Source organism: Bos taurus, chromosome 7 (genome assembly GCF_002263795.3).
Source record: "Bos taurus isolate L1 Dominette 01449 registration number 42190680 breed Hereford chromosome 7, ARS-UCD2.0, whole genome shotgun sequence".
NCBI classification, from domain to species: domain Eukaryota; kingdom Metazoa; phylum Chordata; class Mammalia; order Artiodactyla; family Bovidae; genus Bos; species Bos taurus.
Window position 1 is genome coordinate 108,794,672 of NC_037334.1, and position 24,163 is coordinate 108,818,834.

The following is a 24,163-nucleotide window of genomic DNA, read 5'->3' on the forward strand; positions in this document are numbered from 1 at the left end:
GAGAGAACGCGCCGGCCCGGCTCGAGAAAACTTTTCCTGCCGACCCGGTGCTCGCGACGGCGGTAGCAAGTCCGCGCGGCGACCCTGCCTGCGCCTGCCCCGCGCGCCCCGCCGGCGGCCGGCGCGGAGATCCGCGGCCAGGGCGAGCGGGCCCCTTCCGGGCGTGAGGCGTCCCGCCCCGGGGAGGGCGGCGGGCCGGGCCGAGGGCCGAGGGCGCGTGGGGGCGCCGGAGACGAGGTGAGGAGCGCCGCCCGGACCCGCGCCCGCGGCGGAGAGGAGCGCGCGCAGGGCGAAAGCCCAGGAGCCGGGAGCCTCCGGCCGCCGCTTCCCGGAGTCCGCGCTCCGCCGGCTCCGAGCGGGGACCGTGCTCGGGCGCCGGGTCTATCGAGGAAACATGAAGTTGAGCCGGCAGTTCACCGTTTTCGGCAGCGCTATCTTCTGCGTGGTGATCTTCTCGCTCTACCTGATGCTGGACCGGGGTCACTTGGACTACCCCAAGAGCCCGCGCCGCGAGGGCTCCTTCCCGCAGGTGAGCCCCGGGGAGTGGGGCCGCGGGGCTCCGGGAGGGTGCGGGCGGAGCCGGTAGTTACCCGCTGCTCCGCCGAGGCTCCGCGCTCGGGCAGGGCGAGGCCCAACTGGACGGGGGAGGCTCGGATCCTCCTCCCACCCGGGCGCCGCGGCGTTCGGACGGCGATGGCCGCGACCCGGGAGTTAGCAAAGTACCGGGCGGCCTGAGGTGGCGGGATCACGCCCCGGGGCCCGGGCCTGCGGGGGCGCTCACCTGCCGGCCGGGTCGCCCGGCGCGTTGTGCGGCTTGCTCGCGCGCAGCGCCCCCTGACAGCTGTTTGGGGAGCCCCTGGCCCGCACAGGGTTAAGCCGCCGCAGACCCCCTGCGCGACCTCGGTCGCGGAAACCGATCGAGCAGACCCCATCTGGGTGTTTTATTTGTTTTCTAACTCCACTGTCTCCGGAGACATAAAAGTTTATTTGGTGTTGCAGACCTCCAGAATGAAAATCTGTAGGGTTGATTTTGGTGTCGTCATTCTTCAGCTGTTACCTCGGGTTTGTTGGGCGCAGTCGGGAGAACCTGGGGAAGCGCGTGTCATTCTCCAGCCGGAAGCTGTGGGGCGCTCCGTCCCGGGCCACGGTCACACTGTCAAAGGAACTGGGAAAACGACCCATCTTCAGTCTTTTATTTAAAGTTACTAAAAATAAGCGAACGGAACAATCGGTTCCTATTTGGGAAGATACCGCGCCGCCTGTGCGTTTTGTTTCGTTATTTGCCAATGATCTGTAATATCTAGAAATTTTAGTGAAACTGGGTAATGTGTAGTATCCCCTGCAATGAATGAACCTGAAGAACCCCAAACCCCGACAAGCTGATACATCAGCTACTTAACAGCAGAGAAACGTAGGATGTGAACAAGTTGGCGTTTTTTGTTTTGTTTTCTATCTTTTGTGTGACACTGTAAATAACCAGAGAATATTTTTGCCTTTTGTTCCGGTGATACACTGGGACAAAAGGCTTGAATTTAATGAAATTAGACTAATTTTACCTGAATTATTATGAAAGTGAAAAAAGACCATGTGACACCATTGTGAATGGTGTCATCAATATACTTCACTCAAAATGCTTTGCAGATGAAAGATATTAATAATCTGATTGTAAACAGATGTATCAAAAAATTTTAAAGCTTTTGCTTTTGTTATTGAAAACGCAAATTGTGTGTCTGATGCACAGTGAGGCCAACAATACTAAAACGTTGGGGTCTGGAACAGAGGCAGGTTTATTGAGGGTCATACAAGGAAATGGGTGGCTCATGTCTTAAGAGCCCCAAATGTACTCAAAGCTTTCGTGAAAGCCCTTTTAAAAGCAAAAGGTGAGAGAGGGGCATGGTTAATTGTTGCAGACTTCTTGGTGTCAAACCCTTTATTCTTGAAGTCAAGTCATGGTAAGGTAAGGACGTTCCTGTAAATCTCTGTGTAACGAATATTATTCTCTGTCCTGACAAAAGAAGGGCAAGATCCCAAGGCACAACTTTCCCCACCGAGGTCCGGGTCCTGGCTAAGAGGTGGCGGTCTCAGCTGCGGCTCCCTCAGGGCCAGGGCCCCAGACCCTACCCCGGCCATCGCTGAGGAGCCTGGCCCCGAACCCAGCTGGCCCGCACGCTCCTCAGGCTCCGGCCGGCGGGCCCAGGGGCCCAGGCTGTGTCCGTGCAGATGGCTGCTGCCATCAGGTCGCAGAGGCAGGGATGTAGGCAAGGGTCACCGCCGCCTCCAGGCTTGGGCCAAGGGGTGCTGTGCTGGGCTTAGTCGCTCAGTCATGTCCAACACTCTGTGACCCACTGGACTATAGCCTGCCAGGCTCCTGTGTCCGTGGGGATTCCCCAGGCAGGAACACTGGTTGCCAGGCCCTCCTCCAGGGGATCTTCCCGACCCAGGGATCAAACCCAGGGCTCCTGCGTTGCAGGCGGATTCTTGACTGCCTGAGCCACCAGGGAAGTCCAAGAATACGAAAGCGGGTAGCCTGTCCCTTCTCCAGGGAACTTCCCCACCTAGGAACCGAACCGGGGTCTCCTGCACTGCAGGCGGGTTCTTTACCAGCCGAGCTGCCCGGGAAGCCCCAGGCCAAGGCTGGCGGTGACTTTGGGGAGGGCTCTGAAGCCCGGCAGGACACGGCTCTCAGCCTGTTCCCTGGGACCCGCAGCTCATCCACTTGCCCAAGGCCAGAGAACAGGCTGGAGGGGTTGGGGGAGAAGGTCAGGATCCGCCTCTTGGCCTTACTCTCTACGTGATGACCTCCACCCTACAACTGTAGGCTGAAACCCCCATTGACCGTTGGTTGCCAGTGGGCGGGGCCCACTGCGGTGCCAACCAATGGCTGAGCAGCACCACTAACGGTCTCTCATTGACCGTTGGTTGCCAGTGGGCGGTGCCAACCAATGGCTGAGCAGGACCTTTTACCTGGTAATAGCGTAGTGATGTGCAACAATGGCTCTGTTCTGAGGGCTGCAGTCGCCTTGCTCTCTACACTTTTAGGTAGTATTATAGAGAAAATGGAGAAGGCAATGGCAACCCACTCCAGTACTCTTGCCTGGAAAATCCCATGGATGGAGGAGCCTGGTGGACTGCAGTCCATGGGGTCGCTAAGAGTCAGACAGGACTGAGCGACTTCACTTTCACTTTTCACTTTCATGCATTGGAGAAGGAAATGGCAACCCACTCCAGTACTCTTGCCTGGAAAATCCCATGGATGGAGGAGCCTGGTGGACTGCCGTCTATGGGGTCCCACAGAGTTGGACACGACTGAAGCAACTTAGCAGCAGCAGCATAGAGAAAATACGGTGGGATGAGCACTATGGGGTATCATTAAATACGGAGTTTAGAGTTTGTCCAGTGCTTGTTGGTAAGATTGGATAAAATAGTTAAAAAAAAGTGGGGGGAGGGGTGACACCCTGGTGTTTTAAGCTTTTCTAAAATATGTTGTATAATTTTGGGGCTTAACTTGCTGTGATTTTTGCCCCAATAGTCCCACTTTCAGAATTTTCTCCATTAACAGGAAAAACCATAAAAACTGATCTTACTCAGAATGTTATCTTGAGTAATATCTTTTGGGCTTGACTTGATGATCACTTGGAAATGATTTATGCAAACATCTGAGGTTGGGTTCTCTGGCAACCTTGACATTTGACTATTTCTAAAGAAGTGAGTGACTCATTTGGTCTCTGGAAAGTCTTAGGTGAAGTTAATTCCAATATTTTAGCATCCAGCCCTAGTTCTCATGAAGGGACTGGAGTCCTGCTTTGAACATAAAGCATTAATGGAAAGTGACAGTAGCTGCTGGAAGAGAAGGCCCTCTGCTTATTTTGTTTTTGGACACGACTAAGCGACTTCACTTTCACTTTAATGCATTGGAGGAGGAAATGGCAACCCTTTCCAGTATTCTTGCCTGGAGAATCCCAGGGACAGCGGAGCCTGGTGGGCTGCTGTCTGTGGGGTTGCACAGAGTCTCACACGACTGAAGCGACTTAGCAGCAGCAGCAGCAGCAAGGGGAGAGGGTTTGAAAAGTGGAACTTTTTATACTGAAGTTTGTCTTTTCTGAGATTTTCATACTGGATTTTCAGTGCAAAAGACACCTTTGCTGATTTAGTTTTAAAGAGCCACTGAATCCCCGGGCAGGTGGACTGGATAAACATTCTTATAGCCTTGTATGTCTGATACTAGCCGATGTGTTTTAGTCTTACTTGATAAACTGCATTCACACAGTCACCACCAGGTAGGTGAGGAAGCTCAGGCATGAAGAGAGTAACTTGCCCAAAGTCACACAGCTAAAAGCTGAGATTTCAACAGGCAGCCTTTGGAGTCTAAGCTCTCAGCCACTATGCTGTACTGCCCCTAGTGATCCTTTGCCTACTGTTTAGGCTCCAGCTTCCTTGTAGAAAAAAAGAGCATGTTGCTCTTTGGCTTCTTAGTGTATGAATTTTTTTAAAGGAATTTTTAATATGAAGCCCTAATGAATGTGCTGCTGCTGATTTTTTTTTCTTTGATGCTTTTAAAAAATTTGTCAATTTTGAAATAATTATGGAGTCACATGCAAGTATAAGTAATAATACAAAGAGATAACATGTATCCTTTAACAGTTTCCGCCAGTGGTAACATCTTCCAAAACTGTAGGGTAACACCCTGGATATTGATATCTTGATATAATGAAGATACAGGATATTCCAGTTGCCACAAGTACCCCTTGCATTGCCCTTCTATAGCCATGACCACTTCCTTCCTATCCCTTCCCCTTCTAGCCCCTGGCAACTACTCATCTGTTCCTCAATTTCTATAATTTTGTCACTTCAAGAATGACAAGTGAAATCGCATAGTGTGCAACCTTTGGGGATTGGCTTTTTCCATTCAGTGTAAATCTCTGGAGAGACTTGTTACAAGTTTGTTCCTTATTATTTTTCGTTGATGTTGTTATCTTTTCATTTTTATTTTGTTCCTTATTATTAGTATTCCACAGACAGAGCATAGTTTGTTTAACCGTTCACCCAGTTGAAAGACATCTGGATTGTTTCCAGTTTGGGGTAGTTTATTTTGAATAAAGCTGCTATGGACATTACAAACATTCACATACAGTTTTTGTGTGAACACATGTCCTGATTTCTCTGTGAAAAATGCCCAGAAATATAATTGCTGGGTCATATGGTACAGGCATAGAGTTTCCCACGTAGTTCAGTGGTTAAGAATCCGCCTGCCAATGCAGGAGCTGCAGGAGATGCAGGTTCAATCCCTGGGTCAGGAAGATCCCCTGGAGGAGGAAATGGCAACCCACTCCAGTATTCTTGCCTGAAGAATCCCCACGGAAAGGGGAGCCCGGCGGGCTACAGTCTACGGGGTCGAAAAGAGTTGGACTCGACTGAGCATGCACACACACATACTACACACATACGCACACACACATACTACACACATATGCACACACACACACTACACACATACGCACACACACACACTACACACATAAACACATACACACATATGCGCACACACACACTACACACACACACACTACACACATACACACACTACACACATACACACACATACTACACACATATGCACACACATACTACACACACACACACACACACACTACAGACATACACACACACACACACACATTGTACAGGCATTCCTCAGAGATGTTGTGGGCTCAGTTCTAGACCACTGAATGTGCTCCTTTTTATGAAACATTTAATGCTTGAGATTTGTACCTCTCCTACAATATCTTCCAACTCACTTGAGAGCTAAATGTTGTAGTGGAAACCATTATGCAGCATAGCATCCCAGCATTTGAGTTGATGTTTATTTTTTTCACTCCTTCTAACACCTATGTAAACCTTAATCTGATGAGAACACCAAACAGTGAAACTAGGTGGCACTAAATTATATTTCTTTGATGAGTTTGGGTATTGAATTCTTTAAGGTGGTCAGTCGGTCCCTGTAAACCACTTTTGGTGTCTAGTGGAATGGTTTTTCTAGAAAGGGATTGATTTGCTCTGAATTGTCCATTTTAGTTTCTTCCAGTTAACATGGAGCCCTAGGTGGTCCATCAGGTAAGCAAGATATGTTTGAAAACTGTCTTCGGTTGAGAGCAGTCTATTTGCTTTCGTTCTTTTTCCCTCCTCCCACAAGTCTGTGTTTGCCACCGCCTGGCCAGACTCTGGTGGAAGTAAGCCCAACTCTGGGTGCTCCACTTCCTCCACCCTGCATATAGTCCTTAAAAGGCTTTCCTCTCTGTTTCTTGGAGGAATTGCTTTGAAGCCTTGAGGCAACAGTGGCTTTTGTGTGTCTGTTTCAGGGTTAATAAATCTCAGCTAGAAAAATTAATAAAAATTCCACTCTGAATGAGAGGTTGACCAGGGTCTAATGGCCTGAATATGCTTTGAGGTAATGTAAGAATTCAAGCAGATGGAAAGGAGAAACATTGTTAAGGTGTTCCCGAAATTCTTTATTACTTTTCACAAGCAGATTTCACCAGTTGCTTACTATCTACATTGTGCTTAAGCAGATGGCGTATTAATGTCTTATATTTGGGTCTGGAGAATTAATGACTCAGGTTGTGTATAACAAAGTATCGATCTTTAGTATAGCATATGATATAGGGGTTAATTTTACCTCTTGAAAGATCAGAGATTGAGATTGATGGCAAATGTAAAATTGAAGTTCAGATTTTATCTTTGTGCCCAGATAACATTTATCAAGTGACAAAGCGGGAATGTCTTTAAGTATCTGATAGAAAGGCACTGGTAGAGGGAGACTTTTCTGCCCTTTTTGTTTTTTTGACTTTGACTATGAAAGTATAATACACCTATAAAAATATGCTAGAACACTTTACATCTCTACTACTTTCTTAAGAGTTAACATAGTATATGTTTAATAAAAGTTGACCTGAGTTCCCACTTGTTTTTTCTTGTTTTTAAAATCTGTGACTCTTAAGAGTAATAAACAGAAAAATGTGATCTTTTCTGCTTCTCCACACTTGAGTGCGCTCCGTTTATAAATTGTAGCACTTGTTGCTGGGGTTTGTGCAGGTGTGTATCAGAGAGTTTGTTTCATTTCCTGAGGTCTGCTGTTTGAGATCTGTGACTTCTGGGAAGTGATGGAACTATGACCATGGTGGCGTCCAGGGATTTCAGAGAAACGAGTAAAACAGCAGGAAAGGCCCGAAAGAGAGGTGGTTCCTGTTCCTCTTCCTCTTCCTGCGTCCAGCATCCTTAACTGTTTCTCTCACCTGCGTGTTTCACTAGGACTCGAGGGTCTTCCTACAGACAGACACTCCGGACTGCACCTGGCATGAAGGCTTAAGTTTATTAATTTTTAAGTTGAATTCAATGCTTTATTTTCAGATCAGCACTGCTATTAGGACTTAACCAAATACTTTTGCTTGGGAGATGTTGCAATCCTATTTATCTAAAGGAGATTTTTTTTGTGACTCATTAATTGGCATTAAGGGATATCTGGGCTATGGATAAAACACATTAAAATTACCTCTTTTACTTGTTGTTTTTAAGTCAGCTATTGCTGTTGGTGATAGCTGTTAAAAGTTTGGCTTTTTTTTTTTTAACAGACTGGACTAAGTGTTTAGATTTCCTAAAAGGAGTAGTTCAGTAGCTGCTGCTGATTCCCTGCTTTGCTCTTAGTTTTCCCTTGTTGTTCACTCATTTCCATGGCGGTCTTTAAGAAAACAGGAGGCTATTCAACAACTAGGATTCAATCTCCAGCTGCTGGATTGGACCTTCTGTCCTGGTAGCATCATCTCTTACAGTAAATGGAGAACTCAGAAGAGGAGGAGGAACTCTAAAGAGCAAATTTTGCTTCTGTTCGTAGTTGTGATTGGTAAGTTGATCAGGAGAGGAGGTAGACCATTTTAGCTAAAACAGGTTTCTGTTTCAGTAATAGGTGTTAGTAGCAAAACTGCTATTTTTAAGGTCGAAACCATGTTTAGGTTCAAACAGGTTTGAGGGTCGATTGTACTGAAATGGAATTCAGACCTAGTGCTTGTGTATTGCTAAATGTGCTTTATGATAGGGAAGGATTAAATAATTTGAATTGAGTGAATTCAGTCTCTTGAGGTTACAATGTAGTTTTTCTGTGAGACAGTGTATTTAAGTTTAAGGTAATGTTATTTATACTTTGATGCCAACCGGTGCATAGTTGGTAGCCGGTAAATATTTTATGTTAAATTTGTAAACTTAACTATTTCTAAAGAAGGACTCCCCGGTGCACCCTGGTTTATGTGTGTGCTCCTCCCCTGGCGCCTCGCTGCCTTTGCTGCTGCCATCTGTGACTGCCATCCTCAGGGTGGGGAGCTGTCCTGGGATCCGTACGCACCCTACGATGTGTCGCAGCATCCCTGTCTTTACCACGGGATGCCAGAAACGCCTTTGTCCTACTGGGAGCTACCAAAAATGTCTCCAGACATTGCTAAATGGCCTCCTGAGGAAAAATCAACCCTTTGAAAACCTCTTTGACTTCACTCTTGCCAAAGACATGTTCTTTATGCTGATCGCACTATGTTGGAATTTTGCATTTTAGGAAAAAGTGATTAAAGGCTCAATTCTTTATTTTTTAATTAGAGTTGATCTACAGCATTATGCTAGTTTCTGGGGTACGGCAAAGTCTGTTTAGTCACACACGCATGTGTGTGCTTTTACGTATTCTCTCCCGTTGTGGTTTAGTACAGGATAGCGAATGCAGCCCCCTGGGCTGTTTGTCCATCTCTCTGTGTGGTTTGCGTCTGCTAGTCCCAGTCCAACCCTGCCCCCTGCGCCTTGGAAGCCACGAGTCTCCCTATGTCTGTGAGTCCGTTTCTGGCTCATGGTGAGTTTATGCGTGTCACGCTTCAGATTGCACGCGTGCGCGATGTCATACAGCGTTTGCTTTCTGTTTCTGACTCGCTCTGTTTAGTATGATCATCTCTAGGTCTGTCCATGTAGCTTCAAATGGCATTATTTCATTCTGGTTTTTTATTTCTGAGTACTACTCCATTGTGTGTGTGTGTGTCTGTGTGTGTCTGTGTGTGTGTGTGTGTCTGTGTGTGTCTGTGTGTGAGCGCGCGCGCGCCACATCTTCTTTATCTGTTCATCTGTAGAGGGACATTTAGATTTCCCCTCTGTCTTACCTATTGTAAATAGTGCTGCTGTGAACATAGGGGGCTACCCTGGTGGCTCAGTGGTAAAGAATCTGCCTGCAATGCAGGAGACCCAGGTTTGATTCCTGGGTCAGGAAGATCCCCTGGAGAAGGGAATGGCAACCCACTCCAGTATTCCTGTTTGAGAATTCCATGCACAGAGGAGTCTGGTGGGCTACCGTCCGTGGGGTTGCAAAGAGTTGGACACGACTAAGCAACTAACTTAGTATGAAGATAGGAGTATATGCATCTTTTCGAATTACAGTTTTGTCTGAATATATACCCAGGAGTGGGATTTCAGGATGGCAACTCCATTTTTAGTTGTTTGAGAACCTTCCTCCTGTTCTCCATTCGGGATGCACCAATTTTCATTTCTAACAGCAGTGTAGGAGGGCTCCCTTTTTTTCACACTCTGTCCAGCATTTCTTGTTTGTAGACTTTTAAACGACGGCCATTTTGACCCGTGTGAGTGGTGCCTCTTGTAGTTCTGATTCACATTTCTCTAGTAATTGAGAAGGGGAGCATCTCTTCTCATGTGCTTATTGGCCATCTGTGTGTCTTCTTGGAGGAAGTGTCTATTTAGGTCTTCTGTTCATTTTCTGACTGTGTTTTTTTGCTGTGTGAACTGTCTGTATATTTTGAAAATCAAACCCTGTCGGTCTCATTGTTTGCACATCATTTCTCCCAGCCTGTAGGTCGTCTTTTTGTCTATGGAACTCTCTGTTGCGCAGAAGCTTGTACGTGTGAGTAGGCCCGTTTGTGTGTCTGTGCCTGCGTCTCTTCTGCCGCCTTGGGGCTCAGGGAGCACCGGCGCAGTGCATGTCACAGGGTGTTTTGCCTGTGCTCTCTTCTGGGAGCTTTATGTCGTGTCTTATAGTTAGATCAAAAGGCTTAATGCTAATACTCAGGGATAACTAGCTTTTTTTTTTTTCATGACTGAAATGTGTCCTTTAACTAGATGCGCAAAATTCACTTGCATTTTTAGGATTCCTCATTACAATATGTTACAGAAAATACAAGCGTAGATTATGTTCATATGGAAGTTAAAAACGGAATATTATTATACTGAAACAATGAAAAAAAATTGGGCAAACTTTTTATTCTGAGAAAAGCATTTGATCAAATGATAGTAAATAAGCCATCTTTTCGTTTATGCAAACTTAAAGGTTTAGATTTATTCCCCTTGCCTTTTAGCACAGGAAGATAAGATATATTGATTAGTAATAAGGTAGTATGAAAGGCATATGCAAAAATAATTTGAGAGATCTGAAACTTTCTCAGGCAAGCTATTTACTTTCTTCAGAGTATTACTTGTTTTATTTCTTCTAATTATGATGACTTTGGTTACTGCATTTTTTAATTCCTTCTTGAGATCAGAAAAAGCTGGGAAGGAAACTAGAAAGTCGCTGATGGAGACTTCCTTCCCGTTCATTTCATTTTGTCCTAACTAGGCTTTTTAAAGAAGGGGGTGGAGATGGGGTGGGACAAGAGTGACGGAAGTTCCGGGCAAGCGCTCTCCTTCCTTTTGCCCGGGGCTCTGGGCTTGAACTCTGGGGAAGTCAGGTAACTCAGCCCAGTGGGGCCTGCCGCCTGTTGTTGTAGGACCACAATGGGAGACTGGAGCTTCCATTTTTAAATGGTTAAATAATTCACGACGTGGTCACGCTTGTTCCTGTGTGAATCGAATCGTCTCTGGCTGTTTTTGTGTTATAAGGGCAGAGAGGAGTAGTTGGGACAAAAACAGCATAGCGCACAAAGCCTAAGTTACTGTCTGGCTCTTTGCAGAAGTTCGCCAACCCCTGCTTTAAACTGTATTTCTCTGTTATTAACATTGGAAGCAAACAGTGTGGTTAGATCTGTTGAAGCAGACGTAGGCTAATTAAAAACAAACAAATTCTTGTAAGCTGGTTATTAGGTTAGCATTACTCAAACTTAGTTTGTGTTTTGAGAGTATGGTTTAAAACTCCTGTTGTCTGCATGTTTCATAGATTTTTTCAGATGTCCTTCGGGAACTTCTGTGTTATAGCACTGATATGCTTGACATGTTTAATTTGTTTCTCTTCTCCCACCTAAAGATTTCTTACTCTGGGACTGCTCTGGGATGGAGGGTTCTGGGGCACGAACTGTGCAAAATTGATCCATAGTCTTGAGATGCAAACCGTGACTTTGTTGCATTTTAGATTTGTTGTAATTCACAGGTGGGCTGAGTCCTGAGTCTGATCTGACTGCTTGGATTGCCCAAGTCCAGGTATCTTCTTCATAAGCCAGAGATCCAGGCCAGAACTCGGCCGTCATCTCTGGGACCCCGAGGACTGGGCAGCTTGGAGGCGAAGAACCGACTTCCAGGACGTCCACAGGGCCCTGTGCTAGTCTGTTTATCCAGGAGTAATTAATTCCCGTTAGTTTCGAACCTTCTTCATGCTTCTCAAAGATTATGTATGATTTTCATCATTCCTTGTGGCACAGGCCATTCTCCCATTTACATCCTCAGAGACTTCGCTGTCACCATTAAAATGCAGTACATTTCACATGAACAAAACGGGTGTAATGCATCTCATTGAGTAATGCAACTTTAAAGTTTTTTCCCTCATTTTAAAATATATTCATTTTTCATATGTAAATAGATTTCCACACTGGCTTCCTATGCATGTCGTCACCTTCAGAAGTCGAGAGAAACGAAATTCCTTTTGGAGAGTTAGAGCAGGTCTCAAGTGAGGCCTGATCCTACCAGTGAACCTCACTGCCCTGAATCAGGGGTCTGGAGAGCCAGGGGACCTGCAGTGGTCGTTTTCTTCTAAACACATGTTTTGTCCAGATCTGCCGGTGTTTGGTTTTGTGGTGGGAGGCGGGGAGCTCTTCCTCTCCAGAGTGAAGCTGCGCTTTGGGCTGATGACGTACTTTGCAGCGTTTGCCCTCTGTTCCCTGCCGCAGGTGTGGAGGAACGTGGAACATGGACTCTATTGGTCTTGGCCTTTGTGGCGACATTTTTACCCTTGGAGCATTAGAGGATGGAAGCCTGACAGTATGAATCATTCTCAGAATTCTTTTCTGCATAAAATAATCCTGAATGTGCATTTTTTTAAATCCAGTGAGGTAGTCATTCTCTTAGCAGTCATCAGAATCTCAGAAAAGTCATGAAAACGTCACGGAAGTCTTGGAGTTGGGCAGGCCCTTCCAGGGTTGGTAATTTAGTATTTGATTTTTCAGATAAGGACACAGACGTGTAAACTGGACCTCAGCAGTTTTTTTTCTTTTTTTGATCTGTGTCCCGTTCCTTGTCACAGCATCCTTGGGACATGCTTGCTGTCCCATAATTCGGGGAGCTTCCTGTTGTCCTGTCGCCAGCACCATTTGCTGGCTCGCTGTGTGTTACGTACTGTGCAAATTGTGGCCGACGTACCAAATATGTTCCTTGCTTTGGTAGAGCTTCTTAGTTGTGGAGACACAACTGCCATTTGTGAGACAGCTAGAGACAGTTGAGCGTTTAGTTATTCTTTAAAAGAGTTAATTTTGAGAAGTTGGAAGACTTCCTGGCACATGGCAAATGCTCAGTAAATGCTAGTTGTTACTGATGAACAGCTTAAAATAGTACACGTTAGGTGCCAGGCACTGTTGTAGGTTCCGGGAGCATAGGAACTAAGAGTAAAACAAGAGTCCAAGATCTTAGTTTGTGTTTTCAGTATAAGGGCGAGGGCCTTAGAGTTTAGAACTAGGTTCATGTAGTGGCCTAGCCCAAACTGACCATGACACAGCACAGGGCTAGGCTTTCCTGATCGGGTAGGACTTTGAGGGGAGAAAGAACATTCCTGTGTGAAGCATGACACCTCCAAAGGCTTGGAGTCCCAGTGGAGCCTGGCCGCGTGAGAAGGGGTGAGGGGATTGGTTTGATTTATGACCTTTGAACTTCTAGAGTCCCTGGGGAAACACAGTAGGTCGTTTGGGATCCGTTGTGAATTGCCCTGTGAGCCAGTGCGGGGAATTATGGGGTGAGCCATTCAGAATTGTTGGATATGTCAGGAGGCTGCTTGAGAGAACCAGTGTTGGAGAATTAATTTCATAGAAAATTTTAGGCCTGGAAGGGAGCTAAGAGAATATTCAGTCTGAATTATTCTGGTAACTGTGTGTAGGAAGACTCAGAAGCAGGAAGGCAGCTGAGAATCTGTTTGAGGTAATACAGACATGAGGCAGTAAATCCCTGTACCGGTATTGAATTGGCTGGAATCAAGAGGCAGAGGGGAAACGTGGAGATGTTTTGTGAAAAGAAGCATCCGGGTTTCCTCACAGATGTGATAAAGGGTAAGGATAGGTGGCTTGAGTTAAAACAAGTTCTCCCACCTTTATCCTTTGGAGTATTTGGAGACTGCTTGCTGTACTGTTTGCAGAAGGGGTAGTTGGAAGGATAAGCTGCTTTGGGAAGCCAGGTTCAGTTTGGTTTGTGATGAGGTGGTTGTGCCTGGAAATAGCCAAGTGTGCTGGCTTGCCAGAGGGAGAGAAGGGGAGGGAGACGCGAGTGAGGAGCCTCGCACGGGCGGGTGGGGCGTGCACTTGGGACTTGGCTTTGTGAATGGAGAGCCAAGCGCCAAGCAGTGCTCCTTACATCCAGAGCCCACGCGCCTTAGGTTGAGAGTACTGTGTAGCAGATGTTAATAAAAGGCAGCAGCTTGTATTCAGATTTTCAGAAACCAGCTTATTGATGAGCATATCTCAGAACAGATAATGCTATCATAAGGAAGGATTTCAAAGAAGCATTTTGGTAGGAAATGAAAAAAGGCCCATCTCATCTTTGGCCCTAATTCTGGTCCGGAATTATTTCTTCTAGGTTATAAGAACGAAAGTAGATTATGTGTGCAGGTTTGTGTTGGAGGCTGGAGGAGGGAGAGGGGGAGAGAGAGGAGATTAAAGGGCCTCACAGCTCAAGGTCGGTCTGAGCATCTCGGACATCTGCGAACACCCCCAGTAAAGGAGAGCCTCCCCCATCTGACTGGTGAGTGGCCCTCACACCACTCTCATCCCAAACTGAAGAAGTATGTTGGTCCTCAGGGCAGTTCTTGAAAATTTTCAGGCCCGAATGACAGCACTCAAGATGCAAGGTACTTCCTGTGACTTTCGGGGGAGAGTAAACTAGTAATTGTTTAAAAAGATGAAGAACCCAAGAAATGTACATCTCTAGCTCTATGGTAGCCGACAGTATGGTGTTTAGCAGGTCGCTGTGTTGTGTTTCTGCGTGTGAAATCCGTGCACTTCACTGTCACACTTGTTGTGCCCACGCGAGCATCATGCCCCTTTGCACCCTGGAGAGCAGCTGATTCAGACCCTTTTTTAAAAAACAATTATTTTATTGGGGTGTAGTTGATATACAGTGTTGTGTTAAGTTCTGCTGTACAGCAAAGTGATTCAGTTACACACATATCTAATGTTCGCACAGTCCCTTTCATGCTTTTCCATGGCGGCTTGGCGCAGCATGCTGAGTGTAGCTCTCTGTCTACGCAGTAGGACCTTCTTGTTTATGTGTGATAGTTTACACCTGCTCATCCCAAACTCCTCATCCATCCCCCATCCCGCAACCACAAGTCTGTTCGCTATCATACCGATTTTTATAAAGTCTCTAGGAAAGGATCAGTGGCAACCCCCTCCAGTACTCTTGCCTGGAAAATCCCATGGGCGGAGGAGCCTGGTGGGTTGCAGTCCATGGGGTCGCACAGAGTCGGACACGACTGAAGTGACTTAGCAGCAGCAGCAGCAGGAAAGGATTGGTAAAACTTTAGAATATTTGATGCTTGTAAATAAAAGTAAGGAAATTCAGAATTTATAATAATTAAGATGGGGCTTGGCTAAACACCTGACTCTTGTGAGTAAGGAACAGAGGGGCTTATTCAGGAAACGGTTAGTATGAATAAGACTAAAGGTAGGCTGATTACTTACCTACTACAGTCCTGCCTTCAGGAGGTTCCCCTGAACAATTTCTGTGTGAAAAACTGTCTTAGACATGACACTTGCCTTTATTTTAATAGGCTAATGCTGTTCAGGTTGATTTGCTTTTTCCATTATTGGCAGTTACTCTCTTTTTACATTAAAATCATGTTTCTTAAGACTACTTGTGAAAATTATGTCGATAGAACTTTTATTAGGAGAACCTAAAATATAATATATGCCTTTCCTTCATGGAAAATGAGTTTAGGTAGTATAAATAGATCATGCATAATAACCCTGTGTACAAAGACAGGCATATGTCAAAAAATATGAGACAGATTAACAACATAGAGCAGAAGTCTGATGAGATGAATACATGACATATAACCCTGGTTCTCTGGGAATTTTTGCATTCTGAAAGTGCGTCTCATGAACTTTTGTGCAAGTTCTTGAGTGGGATACAATGTTGACATTATTTCAGAGTGCTATATTTCAGAATAGAAATTCCATTAAAATATGAAATGTTTTAGAAGAAAAATCAGTGTGGTTTTTTAAAATGTTGCAAAATATAAAGAAAAGTAATATTCCTTAGAACAGTTTGCAAAGTGTGGAATTAAAGAAAGAATTCTATTAGTCAACACCTAATTTGTTAGTGTCAATCGCAGTTATTAAATGTATTTGAAAGTAATAAAATTGCACTGTATGAAAATATTTTATAGCTGAAACATTTTGTGCTGTCTACAAGCCCTCATTCTCATAATCATTTTGAAAAAGATGCCCGTTTTGCAGAACTTAGCTTTGTATGGTGCCTGTGTGCCTCTAGGTTGCCTCAACAGGAGGTGGTTTCCGTGCAGCTGCGTTGGGTTAGTGTGGGTGGGCACGGCTGGGTTCTGATCTCCGTGAGCGCTGGACACCCACAGAGGGGAGGAGAGCCTGCAGGCCGCTGCCCGCAGCTGCAGTGCTGCCCGTGCTTAGGGACGTGGGGAGGACGGGGTCACAAGGACGGGGCCTGCTGTTTTTCTGGGTCTGGGCCGGGCCCTTTGCAGGGATTCCAGCAGCTGCAGAGTGGTTGTCTACATGCGGCCATGGCTCTTTCGGGCCCCCTGCAGGAAGAAGGGCTGGTGGACGTGGAGGCCCAGCTCGCCCCTTCAGGGCAACTCGTGCTCCACCACAGTGCCTTGGTGACTGTCGCGCCTCGGCAGGTGCGTGATCCATGAGGGACGATTTCCGGGGCCCAGAGTGCCTTGGCCCGTGTGTTTTGACAGGGTAGTATGTAATTAAGTATTCTTTGTGCTCACATCATGAGGGCGTTTATTTCCTTGGATGGACAAGTAGAAGCACAAAGACAGTACCTTGGAAGAGCTTCAGGCACGAAAAGTTCTAGATTTGGGAAGTCATTGAGAGGTCATTAGTAATTGGTTTGGGGCTTGTTGATAGAGTTACATACGTAACTGTGGCCACAGCTTTAGTTCACATGCTCTCTGGCCTCAGCAGTGCACATCTTAAGGGGTGAGTGGTCACTTGGGTGACTTCTCATTCAATCAAACCAAAATGCTTCCTGTTAAGAGCCTGAGATCTGATTAAATAGGGTTTTTCTGAATAGTTGAACAGCAGCTAACTGCCCTGGGCTATGGTGGTACTGGTGACACCCCTGCTGGAAGTACGGGCTCTCTTTTACCAAATCACTGTTCCTATATTTAGCTTTAGTGCAGTGGTTCTTAACTGGGAATGTGTGAGAATTGCCTGGTGAGCCTTTTACAAAATGGTAAAAGGCAGATCTATGCACTCTGTCTCTGGGTGATCCCACTTGTCCCCACTGCTTTAAATTCACATTGGTACTGGCCGCTCAAGTTTACACATTCTCCTGCCGTAGACGTGCCTCTCTGTGTGACACCACCGTTGAGCTGTCTGATGGCCCCAGGACGGAACCTTTGCCCCTCTTGGTTCCTCCCCAGCGTGTCCTCTTTTCTCAGGATGCCACCCCACCCTCTCAGTTCCCCAGCTGCCTGAGCAAAACTAAGGGGCCTCTTTTCTCTCTTTCCTGGTGCCTCGCGCCGCCCCCCTCCGCTGCCCCGGCTCACTTGTCCTGGCAGAGCCTCTCACATTCCTCCACCTTGGCCTCCGTGGCCCTGGTTACCCTGGCATTTACCTGTAAGCTGCAGCCACCTCTTACTCCACTGCTGCGCTACAGTTCCAGAGGAGCTTTAACACACATTTTGTTCTTTGATCCCAAAGCGTCAGCGGTGATGATATGGGTGTTTCTTTCCTGGTAAAATATGTTCAACCATGTCTTTTCCTGCCTCCTTCATGTAAAGATAATATATAATCTTGTTAGATCGCAGCACCCCTGGGAAAGTAGCGGATAAAGTCACGTGGTCTAACCTTCCTTGCTCCATGGTACGAGCTCTCAGCTTCTTAGGCTCCCAGCCCTCCACCCCTTCTACGTGCATTTGGACAGACTTCCTTCTGCTGCGAGGGTAAGGATGCTTGCTGAGCTTCGTATAAGTCAGCTCTCTTCCAGCTGTGTTATTGTTGTTGTTCAGTCACTCAGTCGTGTCCGACTCTTTGCGACCTCACGGACTGCAGCATGGCAGGCCTCCATGTCCATCACCAACTCCCGACGTTACTCAAACCCATGTCCATTGAGTCAGTGATGCCATCCAACTGTCTCATCCTCCGTCGTCCCCTTCTCCTTCTGCCCTCAATCTTTCCCAGCATCAGGGTCTTTTCCAGTGAGTCAACTCTTCTCATGAGGTGGCCAGAGTATTGGAGTTTCAGCTTCAACATCAATGCTTCCAATGAATACCCAGGACTAATCGCCATTAGGATGGACTGGTTGTATCTCCTTGCAGTCCAAGGGACTCTCAAGAGTCTTCTCCAGCACCACAGCTCGAGAGCATCAATTCTTCAGTGCTCAGCCTTCTTTATAGTCCATCTTTCATATCTGTACATGACTACTGGAAAAACCATAGCTTTGACTATACGAAAGCTTTGACTATACAGACTTTGTAGGCAAAGTAATGTCTCTGCTTTTTAATTTGCTGTCTAGGTTTGTCATTGCTTTTCTTCCAAGGAGAAAATGTCTTTTAATTTCATGACTGCAATCACCATCTGCAGTGATTTTGGAGCCCAAGAAAATAAAGTCTGTCACTGTTTCCATTGTTTCCCCATCTATTTGCCATGAAGTGATGGGACTGGATGCCATGATCTTTTTCTGAATGTTGAGTTTTAAGGCAGCTTTTTCACTCTCCTCTTTCACTTTCATCAAGAGGCTCTTTAGTTCCTCTTCACTTTCTGCCATAAGGGTGGTGTCATCTGCATATCTGAGGTTATTGAGATTTCTCCCAGCAATCCTGATTCCAGCTTGTGCTTCTTCCAGTCCAGCGTTTCTCATGATGTCCTCTGCATATAAGTTAAATAAGCAGGGTGACAATATACAGCCTTGACGTACTCCTTTTCCTGTTTGGAACCAGTCGGTTGTTCCATGTCCAGTTCTAACTGTTGCTTCCTGACCTGCATACAATTTTCTTAGGAGGCAGATATGGGTCTGGTATTCCCATCTCTTTCAGAGTTTTCCACATTTTTTTGTGATCCTCACAGTCAAAGGCTTTAGTGTAGTCAATGAAGGTGTATTAGTTTCCTAATAAATCACAATAAACAGTGGCTTATACAAGAAAAAATGTATTATCCTATAGTTCTTCAGGTCAGAAGTTTGAAATAGGTCTTACTTGACTAAAATCAAGATGTTGGCAGGGCTGCCTCTTTTGGGAGGCTTTACGAGAGAATATTTCCTCACCTTTCAGTCTCTGGAGTCTGCGAGTGTTCACTGGCTCTGAGGTCCCCTTCCAACTCAGTGTCGCTCAGACTTCCTGTTCTGTCTCTGTGTCTCCTCTGATTCTGATGCATCTGTCACCTTCTTTTCCATTATATGTGATTATGTTTGGACTTCCTGAATATTCTAGGACAGTCTCCCCATCTCAAAAATCTTAAGTTAATCACATCAGCAAAGTCCTTTTTGCCATGTAAAGTAGCAGACTCACAGATGTCAGGGATTAGGACATGGACATCTTTGAGGGCCATTCTGCTACCACACCAGGTGCTGTCTAACCTGGTTTGTGTGTGAAAGCTGACTTAACACTTCATAACTGTCCTGTGAGTTAGTTCTTACATGTGATCCCTGTTTTACAGATGAGGAAGACTGAAGCAGAGGAATTATGTAGTTTACCCGAGGTTATAGAGCCATTTATAGTGGAACCATAATTCAAATTTGGCTTGGCTTTATTTTTATTCTGTTTTTTTTCCAGCTTTATTGAGAAATAATTGACATATAGCACATAAGCTTAAGGTGTACAGGTGATCATTTGATACATATATAGTGAAATAATGTTAGTTGACATATCCGTCACCTCACATAGTCACAGTTTCTTTTTTATGGTGAGAAAACATACATATCCAGTGTCTTTGACTGTGATCGTCCTGCTGTACATTAGACCCCAGAGTGTGCTCATCCTCCAGCTGGTGGTTTACCCCCTTTAATCGGCATCTCCCCATTTTCTCCTCTGCCAGGCCCCGAGTGACTGCCACTCTACTCTGTGTTTCTGTGATTGTTTAGACTCCACATGTAAATGATACTACATATTACATGTATTTCTTTGACTTACTGCACTTAGCATAATGCCCTCAGAGTTCATCTGTGTTACCATAGATAGAGGACTTCCTTCTGGCTCTTATGACTGAGGGGGTGTGTGTGTGTGTCTGTGTACAGCACATTTTCTGTATCTGCTGATGGGCACCTAGGTTGCTCTGTTGTCTTGGCTGTTGTCGGTAATGCTGCAGTGAACGTGGGGATGCAGGCGTTTCTTTGAGATCCTGTTTTCATTTCCTTTTTGTACATACCCAGAAGTGGCCTCGTTGGATCCCGCAGCGGTTGTGTGCTTAATTTTTTGAGGAAACGCCGTGCTGTTTTCCGTAGTGACGACACAGTTCACATTCCCACGGAGAGTGCACAAGGCTCTCTCTTCTCTGCACGCTCACCGACGCGCGTCACCTCGTCTTGTTGGTAGCACTTTGCCCGTTGTGAGGTGACGCTCGCTGCTGCTCTGACGCGTGTTTCCCTGGTGATAGTGGGCTGAGCACCTCTTTATGTGCTTCTTGGCCATCATATGTCATCTTTGGAAAAATCTGTTCCTCTGCCCAATGTTTAATCAGATTGTTTTTAAACTACTGAATTGTATGAGTTCTTCATACATTGGGTATTTATCCCATATTAGATATATGTTTGCAAGTGTTTTATTTTTATTCCATGGGTGACTTTTTGTTTTGCTGTTTGCTGCTTTTGCTGTGCAGACACTTTTAGTTTGATGCAGGCTCATTTATTGATTTCGCTTTTGCTGTTTGTGCATTTGGGGTCATATCCGAAAAATTGTTGCCCAGATCAGTGTCAAACATTTTCCTTATGTTTTCTTCTAGGGGTTTTATAGTTGCAGTTCTCATGTTTGAGTCCGTTTCAGTGGTATAATTTGGGTTCTAATTCAGTTCTTCTGCTTGTGGTTTCTCATTATTCTCAACATCATTTATGGAAGAGAATGTCTTTTCCCCGTTGAATATTTTTGCCTCTTTTGTTAAATATTCTTGGACCAGATACGGGAGGATTTATTTCTGAGCTTCTGATTCTGCTCCACTGCCTCTGGGTCACTTTTTATTCCGGTACCATACTGTTTCGATTGCTGTAACTTTGTAGTACAGCTTGAAATCAGGAAATGCCAGCTTTATTCTTTCTCAAGATTGCTTTGGCTTTTTGAGGTCTTTTATCATTCTATACAGATTGCAAGATTGTTCTTTCTATTTCTGTCAAAAATGCCATTGGAATTTTGATAGAGATTGCATTCAATTTTGATAGGGGTGGCATTGGGTAATATGGACATTTTAATAATAATTGTTCTTTTAACTTATGAACAAGGAAGATCTTTCCATTTCTTTCTGCTGCTGCTGCTGCTAAGTCGCTTCAGTTGTGTCTGACTCTGTGCGACCCCATAGACGGCAGCCCATCAGGCTCCCTGTCCCTGGGATTCTCCAGGCAAGAACACTGCAGTGGGTTGCCATTTCCTTCTCCAATGCATGAAAGTGAAAAGAGAAAGTGAAGTCGCTCAGTCATGCCCGACTCTTAGCGACCCCATGGACTGTAGCCTACCAGGCTCCTCCGTCCATGGGATTCTCCAGGCAAGAGTACTGGAGTGGGTCACCATTGCCTTCTCCGTTTCTGCTCTAATATATGTTAATTCCTTCTGCTAGCTTTGGGCTTAGTTTATTTCTGTTTCTCTATTCCTTGAGTTGTAAAGTTAAGTTGTGTGAGATCTTTCTTTTTCTTAATGTGGGCATTTATCACTATAAATTTCTCTTTTAGACTTGCTTTTTTCAGCATTTCCTGGGTTTTTGTATGCTGTGTTTCCATTTTCATTTGTGTAAAGGTATTTTTAGATTTCCCTTTGGTTTCTTCTTTGACCCATCAGTTATTCAGAAGTGTGTTATATAATTTCCACATATTTTTGAATATTCCACTATTCTTCCTGTTAGTTGATTTCTAGTTAGTTTCCAGTTAGAGTCCATTCTGCTGGAAAAGGATACTTGATGAGCTTTCAGTATTCTTAAATTTGCTGCCTTGCTTTGTGGCCTATCCTATCATCTGTGCTGGAGAGTGTTCCTTGTGTGCTGAGAAAGAATATGTGTTCTGCTACTCTTGGATGAAACGTTTTATATGTGTCTGTTAATCTGTTTTTCCTAAAGTATGGCTCAAGACCAGTGTTTCCTTGTTGATTTTCTGTCTGGATGATCTATCAGTTGTTGAAAGTGGGATATTAAAGTCCTGTCAGTTCAGTACAGTTCAGTTACTCAGTCGTGTACCCCAAGGACTGTAGCATGCAAGGCTTCCCTGTGCATCACCAACTCCCAGAGCTTACTCAAACTTGTGTCCATCGCATTGGTGATCCCATCCAACCATCTCATCCTCTGTCGTCCCCTTCTCCTCCTGCCCTCAATCTTTCCCAGCACCAGGGTCTTTTCCAGTGAATCAGCTTTTTGCATCAGGTGCGAAGTATTGGAGTTTCAGCTTCATCATCAGTCCTTCCAATAAATATTCAGGACTGATTTCCTTTAGGATGGGCTGGTTGGATCTCCTTTCTGTCCAAGAGACTCTCAAGAGTCTTCTCCAGCACCACAGTTCACAAGCATCAATTCTTCGGCGCTCAGCTTTCTTTATGGTCCAACTCTCACATCCATACATGACTACTGGAAAAACCATAGCTTTGACTAGACAGATCTTTGTTGGCAAAGTAATTAATGTCTCTACTTTTTAATATGCTGTCTAGGTTGATCATAGCTTTCCTTCCAAGGACCAAGCGTGTTTTAATTTCATGGCTCCAGTGACCATCTGCAGTGATTTTGGAGCCCAAAAAGATAAAGTCTCTCACTGCTTTCATTGTTTCCCCATCTATCTGCCATGAAGTGATGGCACCAGATGCCGTGATCTTAGTTTTCTGAACGTTGAGTTTTAAGCCAGATTTTTCACTGTCCTCTTAAACTTTCATCAACAGGCTCTTTAGTTCTTTTTCACTTTCTGCCATAAGGGTGGTGTCATCTGCATATCTGAGGTTATTGATACTTCCCCCAGGAATCTTGATTCCAGCTGGTGCTTCTTCCAGCCCAGCATTTCTCATGATGTCCTCTGCATAGAAGTTAAATAAGCAGGGTGACAATATACAGCCTTGACATACTCCTTTTCCTATTTGGAACCAGTCTGTTGTTCCATGTCCAGTTCTAACTGTTACTTCTTGCATACAGATTTCTCAGGAGGCAGGTCAGGTAGTTTGGTGTTCCCATCTCTTTAAGATTTTTCCATGGTTTGTTGTGATTCTCACAGTCAAAGGCTTTGGTGTACTCAATAAAGCGGAAGTAGATGTTTTTCTGAACTCTTTTGCTTTTTTGATGATCCAATGTATATTGGCAATCAAGCTTGAACAGTAGTCTCCTACTGTTACTATATTATCTGTTTTTCCTGTGGGTCTGTTAATAATTGCTTAATATATTTTGGTGCTCCAATGTTGGGCACATATATATTTAAGATTGTTATATCTTGTTGATGAATTGATTACTCTGTCCATATATAGTGACTTTATTGTTTCTTTTTACCATTTTTGGCTTAAAGTCTATTTTGTTTGATAGAATTATACTTCAGTTTTGGTTTTTATTTGAACAGAGTATCTTTTTTTCAAAAATATTGCTAGTTTATTTATTTATTTGACCGAGTTGCACAGCTTGTCGGAGAAGGCAATAGCAGCCCACTCCAGTACTGTTGCCTGGAAAATCCCGTGGATGGGGGAGCCTGGTGGGCTGCCGTCTGTGGGGTCGCACAGAGTCGGACACGACCGAGCGACTCAGCAGCAGCAGCACAGCTTGTGGGATCATACTTCCCCAGCCGTGGATCCACCCTGGGTCCTGACAGTGAAATCACTGAGTCCCAACCACAGGACCACCAGGGAATTCTCCTGAATGTCTTTTTTCTACCCCTTCACTTTAAATCCTTGTGCCTCCTTAAAGCAGAAGTGAGTGTTGTGTAGGCAGTATATAGTTAGTCTTGCTTTTTGTCCATCCAGCCACTCTGTTTTTTTATCTGCAAATTAAATCCATTTCCATTTAGAGTAATTACTAATTGGTAAGAGCTTACTAATGTCATTTTGTCATCTGGCTGTTTTGCAGTTCCTTTGTTCTTTATTCCTTTGTAACTTGATTTTCTGTAGCATTATGCTTTGATTCTCTTTATCTTTTGTGAATCTGCTGTAGCATTTTGCTTTGTGGTTAACATGAGGATGAGGCTCACATGAAACATTCTGTAGTTCAGTCAGTTCAGTTCAGTCTCTCAGTCGTGTCCAACTTTTTCCGACCCCATGAATCGCAGCACTCCAGGCCTCCCTCTTCATCACCAACTCCCAGAGTCCACCCAAACCCATGTCTATCAAGTCGGTGACGCCATCGAACCATCTCATCCTCTGTCGTCCCCTTCTCCTTTTGCC

At 45.1% G+C, this 24,163-nt stretch overlaps 1 protein-coding gene across 1 annotated transcript in view; it reads left to right on the forward strand.

The window, feature by feature from the left end:
• Positions 1–394: 394 nt before the first annotated feature.
• The window catches only part of MAN2A1 (mannosidase alpha class 2A member 1), a 210,749-nt gene continuing 186,980 nt past the window's right edge, over positions 395–24,163 (forward strand). Inside the window, exon 1 of the mRNA NM_001205886.3 lies at positions 395–529. Coding sequence (NP_001192815.2) covers positions 395–529 — 135 coding nt within the window. The remainder of the gene's footprint in view (positions 530–24,163) is intronic.